This window comes from Elaeis guineensis, chromosome 5, assembly GCF_000442705.2.
Source record: "Elaeis guineensis isolate ETL-2024a chromosome 5, EG11, whole genome shotgun sequence".
NCBI classification, from domain to species: Eukaryota; Viridiplantae; Streptophyta; class Magnoliopsida; order Arecales; family Arecaceae; genus Elaeis; species Elaeis guineensis.
Window position 1 is genome coordinate 10521906 of NC_025997.2, and position 18523 is coordinate 10540428.

An 18523-nucleotide genomic window follows, 5' to 3' on the forward strand; every position below is an offset into this window, starting at 1 on the left:
TAACAACATTGTAAGTCACAACGACCGTCAAATGTCCTTGAATCAGTAAAAATAAATGTAGATGACCGGAAGCTATTACGTTAACACAGCATCCGATCTGACACAGCTTCTGGATAATTTCCAGTATCATTATCCTTTTCTTTTTTCCTTTTTTTTTTTTGGCATCTTAAGACCCATTTGGTTCATTGAAAAAAATATTTACTAAAATACTTTTTATAAAAAATTATGTCTAAATATAATATTTAAAAATATAAGGGTATTTTTGAAAAAGAATAATCTTAATTTCTAACCGTTGAAAATTAAACTTTTCATATGTAATATAATATTTTTTTATAAAATATAAAAAATTTAATTTTATAAAAAATTATTTTTTTCATCTACCTCCAAAACTCCGTTATTTTGACCGCACATGCCTCTCCCCACGGACCAAACAAGTTCAGACAATACTTCCAGAGGAAGAAAAAGCCGTTAACTTACCAAAAAAAAAAGAAAAAGCCGTTTCAGATCTCGGCACGCGTGAGAAGGATCTCATCCAACGGTCAAGATCGTCCGGACCTGGTGGGGGTCCATTAAAACCCGTGGCGGCTTTTCTTTCTCCCCCCTGACGCTCTTCTGTGTCCCCACTCTTCCACCGCCTAGTTTATCGACGAGCAGCGCCTCCGCAACGGCCGGAGCGAGCCGGCGGCAGCAGCGGAGATGACGGTGGCAGCTGAGGCGGCGGAGTTCGGATTAGGGGACCTGGAAAGGCGGGTGATGGCGGCGGTGAAGGCGTCGGAGGAGCGCGGGGACCCACCGCTGGCGCGGGCGGTGGAGGTGGGCCGGTGCGTTCAGGAGAAGGGGCTAGGGTTCCCCAGCCCGGAGCTAGGAGAAGTTCTTGTCTCCAATCTTTGCTTCTCCCACAACACCCCTTCCCTGTGGAAGCTCCTCGACCAGGCCGTGGCCTCTCGCCTTATCTACCCCCTCCACACCCTCGCCCTTCTTACCCACAGGTTCGCCAATTTCTCCTTCTACTTCCCATCCAATCTCTTTTTTTATTCTCAGTGGCCGATTTTCTTTGCTTTACTGGGCTTTTGGTGCTGGATTCAGAGTAATTCCTCATCGCCGGGCACAACCGGAGGCCTACAGGCTGTACCTGGAGCTCTTGAGTCGATACGCGCTGTCGCCTCCTTTGGTGGAGGCTGGCCCTTGCAGAGACAAGTAAGTTATTGGTTTCTTCTTGATGAAATTTGCTTCAGATAGTGATATTCCTCCTTGCTTATATCGCCATAGATGGGAACAAGGTTTTTTGTCTGGAAAGAAGTGATCTTTTGTCGTGGATAAGCTATTTTCGAAATGAAAGTAGGGTTTGATTGAGTTATCTCTAGTTGGAGAGCATATTAAGAAACATGGCAAAATAATGTCCCAAAAAGTATTTTCTTATATAGAAAGTGGGAATAGGGGAAAGAGGTATGGATCCAACTCTCGATATTTTTAGATTACTAGGAGTCTCGAGGAAAATGCCAATTGAAGAGGGAAAAAAAGACTAACAAAGAGATGTCTTTGTATGGCTTAGAAACGTAAAGAAGATGAATAAAGCAAAGAAACTCAGTATAAGGAAGGAGGGTTCTATATGAGCAGTGGATTCTCGTGTTATAAGTGCACGAGAGTTCATGGTACAAACAGAGAGGCAGAATAATCTGAACACACGCACGCACACGCACACACATAAATATATTCATGTGTGTGTGTGTGTGTGTGTGTGTGTGTGTGTCATAATCACTGCTTTATATAAGGGTAATTGTACTTCAGGACCCTTCTTGAAGTTACCTTGTTTTCTGCAGTGACTGCTGGTTGTCAGGTTTATATTTTCATACTCTGAGTTAACCTGACTCAGAGTAGATGTGGATGGAGAATGCCATTTTGCACCAGTTGGTGGACAATCACAGTTGTCTAATCTATGAATTAGAGCTTAGTTACCTTTCAGCTGCTTTATCGGAGGCTGGCTTGGTCATCATGTAAGCGTGTGGGATTTGGCACAACACTCTATTGATTTGTGCTTTTAGTGTATGTTCCTGAGACTGTAGAATTTATTGGCCACAAGTCCTTGCTTTTCACAAATGTAGCAAGCCTGTCCTTTTAGAATGTAAAGATCCTAGACTTGGGCTTATGATAATTGGTTTTTATTTTTTTAGAATATTAGACCTGAATTAGGGGTCTATTTGTTGCTAAAACTTTACCACAGTTACTCTATTTTAAAGCACTGTCCCCAGGTACCCCCCAACAAAACCTGCTTATATTTAAGAAATGCGGCATATTCCTTGGTGATGTAGGCTTTTTACTGATAACCAGTATCTGTAACTTGCCCACTTGTTCCACACCACATTGAGTAAGTTCTTGTGACATAACTTGTTGGATACACCCAGCAGTCGCCAGCATCTTAGTGTTTTATGTTGTCCTATCATGCATTTTTAATCATGTTTCTTTAGCCCATCTTGGCAGGTTTTTTCGCAATTGCCACATCTAATTGTGGAATAGTTGATGTAATGGTGTTTTAAAATGCAGCTAGGACATGATGGCATTGAAGTCAATCATGTTTCTTGAACTTAATATGACATTCAAGTTTGTTAAAGTTGCTCACAATCTCCTTAAGGGAGATGCTTTGACCAAGAAGAAGCTTTAGACAAGTATTCATCTGTGCGAGTTGTATTTGGCACTAGATCAAATTTTCAAAGACTGCATCTACTTGTTCTTTTCCCATGGTTGAGAATTGGCATGTAAGTGGAGCTGCATATTCACCTCTAGAAGGGTTTTGTGGTATATGCTATGTAAGAAAACCTGTTCTCATTTTAGCGGACTGTAGCTTTCATGTGCCTGTGCATTTTTGCTTATATCCTTTTGACAATGTATGGTAACTGCATGTTGATATTGGAAAATAATATATTATGTTCATCAATTGTTCAGCTACTGGCTACCATATATCTTACTCTTCTTCATATTTGTTTGATCCAGAAATGCTTAGCATTCTAGTTAAAATGGTTTCCACAGCTGGTGATCACTGTGTCTTGTGACCGATTGATCCTATGCAATAAATACTCTGTTTTTCAGGATAGTTAAATCTGTTGATGATTCTCTACAACTTTCACATACATATGGTGTTCACCAAATGGATTTTGGACATGCAGTAGTTTTGTCCTTCTTGAGTTTCATGACATGTTTGATTGACTGCACGCTAGAAGACTGTGGATTTCAATTGCCGTTTAGAGATAAATATGGCAACTTTAATGCTAAGGAAGGACATCAAGTTATGGAGATAGATGTTAAAGAAAGTTCAGATGAGAGATGGAACAGGCATCGTGAACAGCTACGTGGAACTAATGCTCTTTTGGCTATAGAGGTGGTTGGGAAAATTACTTCAAATAAAAAGGCCAGAGTTTTTATCCGTCTCTTCTATCTCAATATGTGAGTCTCTCTCTCCCCCCCTCCCTCCCCTCTCCTTTCGTCCCCATAGTATCTGTGATCATTATGCAATTTGAAACTTATATCTCTTTAGTTTGTTATTTTTTTTTTTAAATTTTAGTTCATAATAGTAATTGGTATTATTGCTGCTTATGTGTAGTATGTTATTAATACAGTGGGAAAGGAGGCTGGAACATTGTTTTGGATGACTGCAACGGAATTTTGACGTCTGTGAATTTAAGTATATGGACTAAATAATTTGTATGTCATGGAAACAACAATTAAAGATGCTAGAACACTCAAGTCGTAATTGTGCAAGGTGACCAACTTTATGGTTATATATAACAGCAAATGATTATACTGAATTTCTTGCATACTGTATATTTGCCATCTAATTTATTGCATCTTCAGCCATATGTAACTCTATTGCTTGCTCACTTCACCCGACTCTATACCGGTTTTGCATTGGTACAGTATGGTCACCCCTATATCGGCACATGTTATGGTGTTGGATTTAGCACACCCCTTATGTCATCTGCTGGTATGGGAGCATACCATGCCCCTATAATGTACTGGGTTGGTATGGTTCGCCTTGTAGCTGTTGGTGTCTATTGACCTTCCTATCTACTATCTACTACATCATAATGAGAAAGTTGTGGAGGAAAGCGGAATGAGAATCGGGATCTGTGCCAACCGACCGATGATACGAGCCAATATGGGTTCGTACGGGATCGAACTGGCACGAACTGACACAGAGGAGAAGGGAACTAGGGAAGAGAAAAAGAGAGAAAGAGAGAGATAGATAGGGGGGAGAGAAAGAAAAGGAGGGAGAAGAAGCCGTTGTGGCTATCAGATGGCGCAATCGACGCCTACAGCATCGGATTGCTCCTATTTCATGAAATTTTTGAAAAAAAATCTCGATTATAGTGAAGTCGTTAAACTTATTGCCGGCTTCACTATTTATCGTCGTTTTTAAAAAAAATACGATGAGTGAATCGGGACAGTCGCCCCTATTTCACGCTGTGGCTCCATCCACGTATTTTTCGCCATCCGATGGTCATAAAGTCCTTCGGCAGCCTCTCCACCGATTGCGCCTCCTTCCGGTATTGTCGCTTTTCCTCTTTCTTTTTCTCTAATTAATCACCCTATTGGGTGATATCGAGCTGCGAAGGCCTCCGCAGCCCTCTGACAGCCTCAATGGGCTACCGCCGGTCTTCCACGGCATCGTCCCCTCTTTCCCTCTTTTCCTCTCTCTTCCTCTCTTTTTCTCTTCCTCCTCTGGTGTTCTGATTTGCTTGGCCGAACTATCCCGATGTGCTGCTGGTACAACTCGGAACGTCCTGAACCATCTGGTTCGAGATGATTTAGCAAATGTTGCTGTGGAGTCTGGTTTGCTGCTGAACTTCAAAGCCCTCACAAGTGAATGGGGTCAATTTAACATTTCAACTTTTTGGAAAACCACAACTCCTTTGAAGATGTGCATCACACAGCCTAGGGTGGTGGTCGGACATGTATGTTTGAGGCCATGAGGCCCTCATTCTGAAATGCACTTGATTCTTCACCAAATATACCTACTTTATAGCCACATTGTTTTTTTTTTTGTTTGTTTGTTTTATGTGTACTGTGTTATTTTTTTTTAAAAAAAAAATAAGAAGCAAATTGGCCAGAAATAGGAGTATTTTTGTTAGTTTACATGAATCACATACTGCAAGGCAAGATGTTTATAATATACATTTTAATGGTTGATGAGTTCACAGCCACTCATCAGCAGATGGACATGTCATGTGCATGCAAATGGGTGTGTGGGGATATGTGTTATGCACCAACTGTTGGAAGAGCTAGATGGTAGACTTGTTTAAATGGACCCAAAGATCAACTTGTAGGTTTCTACCCTCCAAAGTGCATTGGCATAGTTACGTTTCCAAAACCTCAACTTTTGTGCTCATGCCTGACTTCAACCTATCGTGGATGAGGTCTTGCTTTTTATCCTATGCCAAAAAAAAAAGAACTTATCTCCAAACTTGCCTTTTGGGCATAGACCACTCAAAATATGAATATGATAGCTAGGCCGAGTTCTTTGCCTCTTGCCACTTCAAGCCTACATAAATCAAAATGTAATATATAATTATAGCAAGAAGAATATTGAAAATCACATGTGGATTTTCTCAAACAGAAACAATTGATGCCTATAGGAAAACATACAATGTCTTTCTTGAAAGCTTAGCATACAGTATGTGATAAATGAGCACCCATTTGTTTTGGCTGACTTATTTTAGATGAAGACATGCCTTTGGTCATTGTCTTTAGAGAAGATCATGACATACAAGGTTCAATGAGTGAAACTGCATATTTCCTTCCAATTTATCTCCATTTGTCCTCTTGCATTGTGCGTGGTGATGATCATAAGAATTGATCATGCCATATCACCTCTCTGAGACTGATTGTGGAAACATTTAATGGTGTCAAAGATAAAGACAAATGGCTACTGGTTTGTTGTGATTACAAGGAGGCTTTACTTACCTTTATTTCTCCTGTTGATTGTATCTCTCAATATAAATACTGTGAGATAAATGACAATCACAATGACGCATCTCAATCTGAACTTGTATTAGCATGTGGTTTATCTTTATGGTGAGCTTTTGATCCTTTTAATCTTCAATCTGTCTTTTTTGGTTCAATTTTCCTTATTGACTTTGTTTACGTTGCAGATAGAACCTATCTACATCCTCTTTTTCTCTTTCACTTTGTAACTACCATAAAATGTGCTTGTGGTAAAGGACATTTGATTGAAAGAATTATATTTGAACATGCTTCCCAATGTCATGTGAGATACAGATGTGAAATATGACTCATAGTTTTCTTCATAATGGTTACTTTTCTTATGGGTCCAGTTCTTGTGACTCCGTTGTTTGTTACACAAGTCGATCTATGTTTCTCAGCAGTCAATGTATCGATACCCTTCTCCCATACTGGGGAATTCATACATCCTGTACTGTGCATGAGAGCTCATAACTTAGCATAGGATCCCTTTTGCGATTCCTCGGCCACTCTCAAAAATTCCAGTGCAGAGCAGATTCTGCTAACTGTGCTACATCTGATGCTTCTAAAGTCTAATTTAAGTTGTTGAAAGAGAAGAGGAGTCTGCTATTTTGATTTCCCTCTTGTATTCAGATATATGTGCATAGAAGATTGCATTATGTATGATGGATTTTCAAGTGGAGTTACTCATAAATATTTGCTTGCAAGCTTAGGCCTGAAAAGTTCAATGATCTACTGGAGAGACTGCAGTTTATTGAATCGCATAAGTCTGCCTCTCAAGCTTTACTATCTGCAAATCATATATTAGATAGCTTGTCTGCGAACATGCGGAGGGCTGTGGATTGGGAATACAAGTTAAATAAGCAGCATCATCTTGGAGTTCTGGTTGATGATAGGCCCAGTAGCTTGCTTTCATGCCACAGTTCTGGAGCTGGTACGGCTGCTTGTTGGATTACTTTTGATATGTTTATGGAGAATGCAATGGATGGGAAGCAACTCCATGCTATATCTGCCATTGAAACACTTACAGGTGCTTGTTGTTTAACAGTTTTTATGGTCTTCCTATTTATGGAATTTTAGGCTATTCCATAACAAAAGTGACCTTTACTCTTTTTTTGATCAGAGCTGACCAAGTCACTCAAAGTAATGAATCAGGCAAGCTGGCAGGAGACATTTCAAGCTCTCTGGATTTCAGCTCTTCGACTTATACAACGAGTTGAGATAATTTTCTCTTTGTGCTTCTTTTCCTCCATGGCAAAGAAATTTGTTTAAATAATCTATTAATCCATTTGTCAATATTTGTTATCCTTCCTGTCCACAAGCAGGATCGTGAGCCTCAGGAAGGACCTTTACCTCATCTTGATGCACGACTTTGCATGCTATTATCTATTGTCCCTTTGGCAATTGTGTCTCTTGTGAAAGAGGAATATGAAATGCCTTCTCTTATGAACAATGGCATGACCAGAAGCTGCATGAAGGAAACTGAAGGAAATAATTTTGCTTCTAGAAAACATGGATTAATATCCTCTCTTCAGGTTTTAGGACAGTTTTCTGGGCTGTTATCACCTCCTCCATCAGTGGTCAATGCAGCTAATAGTGCAGCTTCAAAAGCAGCAACATTCATTTCTAATTTAAAGACCGGAAGTGGTAACCTTGGCGTTCCCAATCGCAACGATTCTTCTGTAAAAGCAGGTTAGATTGTTTTGTGAGGTTGACGTATTTGCATCTTCATTGTTGAAAGTTGTAGTAAAAAAACAAGACAAATGTGTGGATTAACATGACTATTCACACGGTCATGAAGTTGATTGCTTTCTGTCAGTGAGTAAGCTTGTAGTGGACCTGAAAATAAAAAGAAATGAAAGAAAGGGAAACATGATGGCATTTGTCTAGAAAAAAATGATGAATGAGTTAGCTGCCTTGATGAATCTTGACGGCTTCCTTTATGTCTTTTCTTTTCCTCTGCACATAAATGTAGCATGAATCTATGTTGGTTCTGATTAATATAACATTTTTGTACTGTCACATTTTATCCATATTAGTAGATCTATGTAGGAAATTACAAATCCAGAAATAACTGACTTGGTCATGGAAAAAAATCAAAAATATATTCGTGCCATTGTAGTGAAATTCATCAATTGATCAAGCAACATATTAGTGGAAGCAAAACTCTCTTTAATCTCTGTTTGCAATGGTAAAGCTTGCAAACCATGTGGGCTTGGGAGATGAGCCTTTTTTTTCCTCTCCTGAGAATAGAGTATTGTATTTCCTCTAGTTCCACACATTATTTTTTATGCCGTGAAGCACCTAACTCTGTTTCCTGATTAGCTTTTTGAAAGTAGGCTAGATAATCTAATGAAACCTATTGAATCCAGTTGTTTGGACATTAGGTTAAAAAATTCTAGAGGGGAGCACAAATTCTAAGAGATAATGCAGCTTTGTTGTGGTGGTAACACTACATTCTGGATCTTTGATAGATCATTCATTTTTGTGAGACTGACTTGATATAGATAGCATAAGGCTTCAGTTAGGGTTAACGTGTATACCAGATATTATGCCCTGTAGAGCTATATATCATCAAGAGAATAATAGCTTTGCTTTTCGTTAGAGTACTTCAGTAACAATCTATTATGTTACCTTTCTCTCTTAAATTCTCTCTGGGAAAGTTCTAAGCACTTATTTGTGCGGAACCGTTTATTGCTTTTGCAGTTGGAAACATGCTGCATCTTATAGTTGAAGCCTGCATTGCAAGAAATTTGATTGATACATCTGCCTACTTTTGGCCTGGATATGTGGTTGCATCCACGCTATCAAAGGATTTACTGTTAGTTCAAGAGTCACCTTGGTCAACCTTTATGGATGGAGCTCCACTAAACAATTTGCTTAAAAATGCTCTTATGGCATCTCCTGCTACAAGGTATTTCAAAGGAATCCTTACGAGATAGATTTGGTAAACATTAGAAGTGCATACTTCTGTTTTTGGATTGTTAACTATGCTTATAGGTTGTTTTAGTGATCTTATGGCTGTATTCTTGGATTTTGATTTTGTTGTCCGCTTCAGTGTAGTGGAACTGGAAAAATTATACCATATTGCACTAAATGGATCAGAAGAAGAAAAATCAGCTGCCGCAAAGATTCTATGCGGTGCATCCCTCGTTCGTGGCTGGAATATTCAGGTAGAGCACTTGTGTACTGTTGTTATGAAATGTGTTCTTCCAAATTGAACTCTAGTAATTGTATGGTAAACATTTTACTTTCTAGTTTTTTCCTCAGATACATAAAACTTCAAATCATCCAAATAAGGACTTGATGATTTCACTCTAAGATGCCTTCTAGTTATCATCATCTTCTGGTGATTTCACCTTGACTTATCTCTTATCTGTCCTTGACATCCGAGGCATTATGCTGTTTGGAGCCTCCTAGAGCATTGATGCAGTAGCTGCACTGGTTGATGTCCTGATTTTTCTTCACTATTTTGCTATTAACTTGATATTTCCTATTAACCGAAATCTCTTTTATATTTCAGGAGCATGTGGTGCGCATTGTGGTCAAGCTACTGTCTCCACCTGTGCCTCCTAATTCTTCAGTTTCTGGAAGTGGAAATCATTTAATTGGTCACATGCCTCTTCTCAGTGCTATTTTATTTGGTGTTTCTTGTGGCGATATTATTCATATCCTCTCTTTATATGGTGTGGTAAGCAGGCAATACATGCTACTTTTTGTTTTATGATGCTTTTCTCAGCACTTAAGTTTTACACAGAAATGCATAGAATTTTTGCTGCCTTTAGGTTGATGAATTGTACATTTGTATTCTCATTCATGGTCTAGCTACAAAATATTTCATGCAGTATTTTTTACCGTATGGAAAGTTCAGATTCTTGATGTAGATGCCATCTTTCAATGAATTTAATTTGTAAGTTATGTTTTACTCTTGATAAGCAAATGATTTTCAAATTGTGACAACTAGGCATTATGTCGTCCACCATTTTTTTCTTCATGTGCTCGTGTTAAGTGATTTTACCCTAAGAGTAGTGGCAACATATTGTTCTCTTGCAATTTCTTCTTCTTCTTCTTCAGGGGCATCAATTAATACTATTTGCAGATTCCAGAAGTTGCAGCCACTTTGATGCCACTTTGTGAGGCTTTTGGGTCACTGTCACCCCCATCCAATCATAGATCAAGCATCTCTGATGAGACTTCTGTTTACCCGATCTTCTCATGTGCATTCTCTTTCTTCTTCGCTTATGGAAATTTTATAGACCTCCTCATGAGCACTGTATGGCTAGTCGCGGAGGACCTGTCAGGTTGGAAGTGACTCTGGACTCTCTCTTATTGATGCACAACAGTCGCATTGCTTTGCAAAATTCGAGTGCGATGGGTAGGATGGGAAGTATTTCAGAGCCACTGCAGTCAACACCCAGTCAGCCAGTGTATATTGACTCATTTCCAAAGCTACGTGCTTGGTACTTTCAAAATCAAGCTTGCATAGCCTCGACTCTTTCTGGCCTGTGCAATAAAAATCCAGTTCATCAAGTTGCCAATAAGATTTTGAATATGATTTATCGAAAAATGCCTAAACCCACAAGTGTGTCTGGCAATCCTTCGTCAACTTCTGGTAGCAGTATAAGTGGATCACCCGTAAATGCAACAGAAGATGCTCATCAAAGGCCTGTACTACCTGCATGGGAGTTCCTAGAAGCTGTTCCCTTTGTTCTTGAAGCTGTATTGACTGCATGTGCCCACGGAAGGCTTTCATCCCGGGACTTGACGACAGGTTGGATGCATTTTAAGCACAGCTTTCCTTGGAATATTATATATTTACTGATCATTACATAAGATAAAAGAAAATTCTGAAAAAGCTTTCCTTAGCTTTCCCATTTATTTGATTTATATATGAAATCTATGATGGGTGAGTGGTATTGGCTCAGAGCATGTGATGGAAATGATAAGGACAGTAAGGAATGCACCTTCTTTGAGCAAGACTTTTCTTGCTATGCTTAAAGAATATATAGGCCACATGTTGCACGGTTGCAGTAAGTGTTGGAATCTCTTTGTTGTAGGAGCCTGTGAAGATGCCATAGGACAGGCTGAAACTGGTTTTCAACTAGAATGTTGACAAAGTGCTTATATGGGAGAGCAGCTTGGTCAGTTTATGTCTTCCTTAACTTTATAGCCAACAGCAATGAGTTTGTCCACATTTGTCCTAGCGTGCATGTCCAAGTATCTGGATTGAAAGGTTCTTTTCTGGGGAGATCTTAAGGATGTTATATGTAAATAAAAGTATGAAACAACTTCTGGTGTCATAGCAGTGTTGTGATTCTCTAGATTCTTGTCTAAAAGATAGCTGAATTTGAAGTGACTAAATTTATGAAAGGCTACTTTTATCTGACCTTTTTTCTTGGTGACAAGAAGGGCAAAGCCCCCAAAAGAAAATTGAAAGGGCTATTTATGACATTTTAAATCTTGTTAATTTGACACTCAAATGCAAGAACCTTTATTTTATAATATTCATTAAAAAGCAGCCTTCAAAGACTAGATGTTCTCATTTATGCTGATTGGAAGTTGACTGCTGTAACTTTTATGGCCTATAATGGATCATGTATGCCTAAATGGTGCAGATGGCAGAATGGCATTGGATGATGTTGAAGGGTCTCTTTACGAAAGTCATGGGGATATCTGGTGTAAGAGAAATTCAGCTGTTTCTTTTATTTCATTTTTGTTTCTTTTCAACATAATTTTGAGTTATTATTGGGAGAAAGCCAGATGTGAAATTTGGTGTAGTCATTGGGCAAGCTGTGTGATTCAGAAGTGAGTGAGGAGATTTGGTTGTAATGTGGACTACACGTGTAAAAAATTCAATCATGGAAGATCTTTTTTGGTGATAACCATTGGTAGATCTTTCTTCCTTTGACTAGTATTTTAGCAGTCAATCAAGATGTTCTGGTGGTAAGCTTTTTCTGTATTGACAAGAACTTTTTATAGAGCAGCACTTGTGCTCAGAAGAATTTTAAATGAGCAGATTTCATATTTTATGTGCCTGGGTGGACATTGATGATCCCATTAGATCCTAGTTCATATGCTTATTAATGAGTTTCCTCCATATGGTCACTCACATATGTTTAATGTCTGACATCTCTAGTTTGATATTCTAGTGCTGCAGAGTTAAAGTTGACTTACCTTTCTGATGATGGTGGGTAAGAAATTTGAGATATATGGCATGCTTAAGAATATCAAAAGTTGGGAGATAAAAGAGGTATTTTGTTCTTCATTGCCTAGTTTAAATAACCTGTGGAACTACCTGAGTGCCTATTTGGCTTTTAAATATTTGGTACTCATTTTGTTGGTAGCTGTTGGAGAGGGATCGACCCCGTGAGTTTTGCTAGTTAGACTACTAGTACCTGAAGCAATATCTACATGGTATGTGAAGCACAAGGAATTTCTTACCTATCATCTCTTATATGTTGTATAGGTAAGGCATCATCCTTTCAGATCGATATGTGTGAACAAGTAAACTTAATAGGGTTGGTTGGCATGAGATATGGTACAAGGAAGGACAAACCATGTCTAGAAGTTCAATAATGAGAACAAGTGGCATGGAGAGTGTGGTTTTGAAGTCCAGGAGTAAGATCAAGAACAAGAGAAGGAATCCTTGAATGCCCATGCCAAAATTTAATAGGAATCTTACTGTAAGCCAGCTGCTTGGATTGGATGTTGTTATAAAAAAGTGTATTATGATATAATACACACTAATGGTGGCCCTTTTGGGGATTACTAAACTGAGCAAGTTGGAGAGGAGGAAACTTGGTTTTGCTTTAAAAAGGTACTCATGGGCATTGCCAGTGGTTCATTACTCGTCATTTCACCATACCATATCACCGTATTGACCATATATCTGTAGTCATTAGTCAGGATAAAATGATATGTTTTAGGGCATAACTTTGGCCTTCACCTCAATGAAAACTATATGATGATCCCAAAATTTACCATAAACATATGCATACATGCATGTATGTGTTTGTGTGTGTATAACTGTATAAGTGTATATTAATGGTGCTAGTTTATGGTCATGTTATGTAAATAAGTTAGTGCCAGGAATTAGTTTTTTCATACCTAGGATTATTATTCAGAATAGGAGCATCTATGTTAATTTTCAGTCTTGTATTTCATCTTGGATTATGTTTTGTTGAATCTGACAACCCTCGAACCTGCTGTAGGTCTGAGGGATCTTGTGGATTTTATGCCAGCTTCTCTTGCCACTATTGTCAGCTATTTTTCGGCAGAAATTACTCGTGGAATCTGGAAACCGGTTCCAATGAATGGGACTGACTGGCCAAGTCCTGGTTCAAATCTTCTCTCAGTCGAATCAGAAATAAAGGAAATTCTTGCATCTGCAGGGGTTAATATTGCCAGCTGTTATCCACGTATGATATTATATCACTTTTTTGCCACTTCTGCTGTTTCTTCTTTTTGCTAGGTTATGGTCGTTCCTGTTTGTAGCTGTTATCCATATCAGTTGTTTAAGCTCTTGTTTTTTACAGTTTTGCTTTATTTCTATCTCCCAGAATGTGGTGGTATCTTGCTTAACTAAGATTGATTGGCTACCTTGAGTTTGTACTTCTGAAAAGTAAAGTTCGAAACATTGCAAGAGATATTATTGACCAATGCATATTTTGAGTTCTGATTCAACACTATTTTGACCTAAAAACAACTGATGGGAAGAAACTTTCTCTAGATTTTAACGTGCTTTAATGAATTTGTCCAGCATGTTAAGATATGCCTGGCAGCACAAGCTTTGTTTATCAAATATAAACCAGCAAGTTAGTGCAGGCATCTCTGATTCTCGACGCAGATCCACATGCGTTCAGCTTGGTAGGTCTCTGTGACCACTGTCTGAAATGCAAGTTAATTTTAAGGTTTCTTCAGAAACAGCATATCTGGCATATGATAATAAACCTACAAAAAATTATGGACCAATACATACATACATACTATGTACGTACATACGTATGTACGTACATACATCCATATATCTTTATGTATGTATATATCTACATATATATGTACATGTATATGTATGTATATGTATTTATATATGTATATTTATGCTACTAGAAGTTGTTTGAGCTGTTCGGGCTCGCTTCAGCTTGAGGCAAACTCAGCCATGTTTGTTGTCTTGTTCAGCCTTCTGAGCCATTTAAATGAGCCAACTCTCAACTTGGGCAGCCTGTGTCTGTCTGTCCGTCTGAAGCTTGGCTATCTGTTAGCTGACCTTTGTGGTGCTAGTTTTGCTTTTTTGTTTTCTATGCAAGCCACTTAGTGAGCCAGGTCCTAGCTGCTCATGAATAGCTTGGTTCAGTTGCATTCCTATTATCTGATATCTCTAAACAGTTGAAGAGTTAGCTGAATTGCTTTATTTTCTTTTGATCTTGAGTCCAACTCTGCAGTGATATTTGTTATTCAAAATTTCTTGGCTCGGCTTATTTTTTTCACAATTACAAACATCCAATATGTCCACTTACTCATCCCACATCCTCTCTTTCTATGTTGTTCCCTGCAATCAGAAGGAACATGCCAACATGAAAGCCAAAGAAGGGTTCATTTCTGGATTTGCAACAGTTTCTGGTTGATTCTCAGGCTGAGGGACAAACTCCTCTAAATAAAGTCGGCACCTTTCTCATGTTCCATTTATTTAATTGTGAAACTACTGCTACATAGGTCAAAACTTGTTTAGAACTTCTAATTCCTAATGTCAGCCAACCAGAATCATAAAATGCTGTTAAAAGTTTCTTGATAAGATAAACATTTAATGTAAACAATCATTGAAGATATTGTCCTGTGATTGTCCTACATTAAATATTTTCAACAAGTATATCATTTTAAATAGTTTTTTAAACAACTAAAATGTTATTGGTGGCAACGCTATATATGACACTTATTTCTGAAATGCTGGTTATTCTCATAATTTTGATGTTTTCTGCAGGTGGGATGCCACCAATGCTTCCATTACCAATGGCAGCACTTGTGAGCTTGACAATCACATTTAAACTCGACAAGAGCCTGGATTACGTCCATGGTGTTGTGGCCCAGGCATTGGAGAATTGTGCAGCAGGCTGCTCATGGCCGAGTATGCCCATCATAGGAGCCCTGTGGACCCAGAAGATTCGGCGGTGGCATGACTTCATTGTCCTGTCAAGCTCCTTCTCTCCCTTCACTCGAGACAAAGAAGCTGTTACCCAGCTGATCAGAAGCTGCTTCTCTTCCTTCCTTGGACCCTCTGTAACTGGAGGATCCCACCTTTCAGCCAATCGAGGAGTAAATGGGCTGTTGGGCCAGGCAATGGCCGATCATGGGGTCCGGCTGCCTATTGCCCCAGGCTTTGTCTACCTCCGCACATGTCGGACATTCCATGACCCTCATTTTGTCACTGATGTGATCCTCAAGCTGGTCATTGAGTGGGCCAATAAACTAGGTAATGAATGGGCTTGCAGTGGACCTGCTCGCCTGAGATCTGGTCGGTTGTCACTTGCTGCTGCTGTTTCAGGAGTTAAAGAGGTGGCAACTTTAGGGGCAAGCCTGCTTTGTGTTGCAGGCGGAGTCCAGTTAGTCCAAGTGCTGTATGAGGAGTCCTTGCCCACATTGTTGCTGTCTGCTTGGGAGAAGCTGGGTGGTACTGGGCCAGTGTCCAATATCTTGGAGGGCTATGTGATGGCATATATGCTGATCTTGTCAGGGGTCTTTGTATGGGGAATTGGAAATTCTTGTCCTGCCTACTCATCTTCATATTCATCAAGGCGAGCCCGAGTGATTGGGAGGCACATGGATTTTGTGGCTGGCGTTGTGGAGGGGAACATTTCACTGGGATGTGACCCAGCAATGTGGAAAGCATATGTATCCTGCTTTGTGGGCTTGCTGGTAAGTTTTGTTCCAACGTGGGTGCCAGAGGTGAAGCAGCTAACACTGTGTAAATTGGCCAGTGGGTTGAGGGGTTGGCATGAGTGTGATCTGGCTCTCTCCCTCCTTGAACATGGGGGACCTGCAGCCATGGATGCAGTGGTGGAATCTGTGTTGTGATCTATCTTCTGACGACACTCTAGTGGTTTTGAGTCACGTTTGGTGCATATGATTGTAAATTTTTTGGAAAACCTTTTGGTCCATTCCAGGCCTCACTTCAGACCAAACTGCTTTGCACAAGTCTCAGCTGGGTCTGACAACTGCCTGGATGAAACTCGAATAGCTTACGACCATGGAAAAAACATATGGATCCAGTTTAGCCATACCGGAGGTTCTGTACAGGGGATTTTACAGAGAAGTCCAGATTGGAGCTTTAGTCTTGTTGTCAATGTAGGAACCAGGTTGATACAAATCTGTTGTGGTTGTAGCAAGGTGGCTCGCTTCATTTTAGATCTGTAACGTAGTAGCAATGCAATTTGTAGGACTCTTTTCATAAAGAAATCAAATTTTATTCTGGAGTCAGATTTCCTAATGTTCTTTTTTTTCCAGTTTTTAAGTCAAGTCTCATGGACTTGCATCTATATTATCATTTTACTTTGTGCATGGTGTCGGCTTGATGCTGCATTGTAGCTTGAAGTAGTGAGAGATCAGGTGGTTGAACCATTAATTGGCATTAAACAGTGTATAATTAAGTGGGTTCCAAGAGCAGTAGTCTTCATTTACTCGCTTAACTTTGAACATGAGCTTCTGCATGATGCTTCGGACATGGTAGATGGTGAACTGCATTTTATCGGGGACTGCAAGATCTACGCCCTTTTGGGTCCCTCATCGTTCTCAGTGCATCGTACGAGGATGGCATCTGCATACCTGCATGATCACTTGGGTCCTTCCATCTACTGCCTGCCTTCTTGATTATGGCTCTTCTCACCTGTAATTTTGCAGTGTGGTGGCTGGTGGCCAAGGATTCTATCCATGATATATTCCGGTCCGTGTTTGGAAATTGTTTAGCAGGGAGAAGGAAAGAAAAGATGAGTAAATGACACAGAATGTTACTCCACTGACCGTCCAATTTCTTCATTCATTCTTGTCCAACCACTCCCTTTGGCTCACAATGGAGACCTTGCACTGAAGGTGGTAAGCAATTTTTTTGTTTTTTTGTTTTTTGGTAGAAGCTGGTAATTATTTGGCAATCCAATATACCGTCAAAGATCATAGATGAAGGGTGAGGTTACCCTTCCATTGTACGTTGGCTCTGACCTTCCTCTCCAGTGAATGCCTGTCTACTTTGGTTATATTCAGTTGAGAGGCAGTCCAGGACCAACCAAAGGGACAAGGCCTTGAGGCGTAAGCTTCGAGCCATGCCACGTAGAACCCAATTCTTTGGCATGGGTTGTTGATGGAGTGGGGTCCCTGCTTCATATAGCCTTCCCTTGCAACGAGGTGCACCATATCGACCACACAATCCAGTCCCCGGTTGGGGTGGGGCCCACTGGCTCAAACACGTGGGCCAATGCCCACACCCGTCCCTTTTATGCTCTCTCTCCTTCTTGCCTACCTCCTACCGGTGGTCTCAAAACAAGAGAGCAATATTAAAGTAGCGAGAAGGAATCATAATGGTTTTGGATCCATTTGTTCTTTCTTCGCCACTTTCCTTTGGAAGTATATTGGAAGCCAAGCCAAGCCTCCTTCTCCTACCAACCAATACATGTCGGTTGCTTCCCCTCTACGCCAATCAATGTTTCTAGTTTACAAAAATGCCCCGCAGGCCCAAAAAATTATATCCTAGATACTGTGCATCGTGCGACTTTATGCACCATCCATCATAATTGCTCGTTCATACGGTAGCGCATAGAGACGAGTACTTGATAAATAGGATCTATAGGAACAAATAGCCATAATTGATGATAACCACCATATGCACTGTGTAGAATGTAATCTCTTCCGAGCCCAGTCCTTATTCATACGATGAGAATGTAGGTTATTTTGTAGGCTACTATGGGTGTGTGGCAATAAATTAAGATGTTGGATATCTGTCTTTTGGTTTGGGTTGGAGAATGACTCCTTTTTTTATTAAATCTTTACACATTCAAAAATATTTTCTTACTGTTTCTGATGGCTATTATTATTCAATTTTTAGTCATTTTTCATTGCACAAGGCTCCCACTGTTATAAATGGTCCGATACATGCAATCTTATCCCACATACGGAAAAATTATTTTTCATGTTTTAAACCCATAATCTGTAGATCATGTACCAAGCTTCACATTTACCTTCTTACAGCTATAAGAAAGATGCATAATTTTAAATATACTTTTATATAAAACAGAAATATCATATATAAAAAAAAAATACTATCTTAAATATGAAAAGTGAAAGTTAAGGATCAGTGCTCAGTAGTGCATGATCAAAATTTCTTTTCATGTATCGCACAGATCTTCTTACTATTGTGCGGTGGAAAAGCTAAAGTGTCATGAGACGGTCAACCCGAACCCCTTAAAAATGTTCTGCCATCCATCTCAAAAATATCCCTCCCAACTTGAAAGAAATTCCTACATGTATCACGCTTCCCAATGGTCAGATCATCGTGCTTTTCCTCTCTGTG

The 18523-nt window shown here is 39.6% G+C and overlaps 1 protein-coding gene across 1 annotated transcript; it reads left to right on the forward strand.

The window, feature by feature from the left end:
• The first annotated feature begins 586 nt into the window (after positions 1–586).
• Positions 587–16443, forward strand: LOC105044877 (mediator of RNA polymerase II transcription subunit 33A). The gene is given in 13 exon segments (XM_010922937.3): positions 587–989; positions 1087–1197; positions 3085–3438; positions 6687–7003; positions 7097–7188; positions 7299–7665; positions 8680–8887; positions 9032–9146; positions 9497–9664; positions 10073–10196; positions 10199–10744; positions 13185–13391; positions 14951–16443. Coding segments are annotated over 13 exon segments (3993 nt in total). The 5' UTR covers positions 587–696; the 3' UTR covers positions 16042–16443.
• Positions 16444–18523: the final 2080 nt, after the last annotated feature.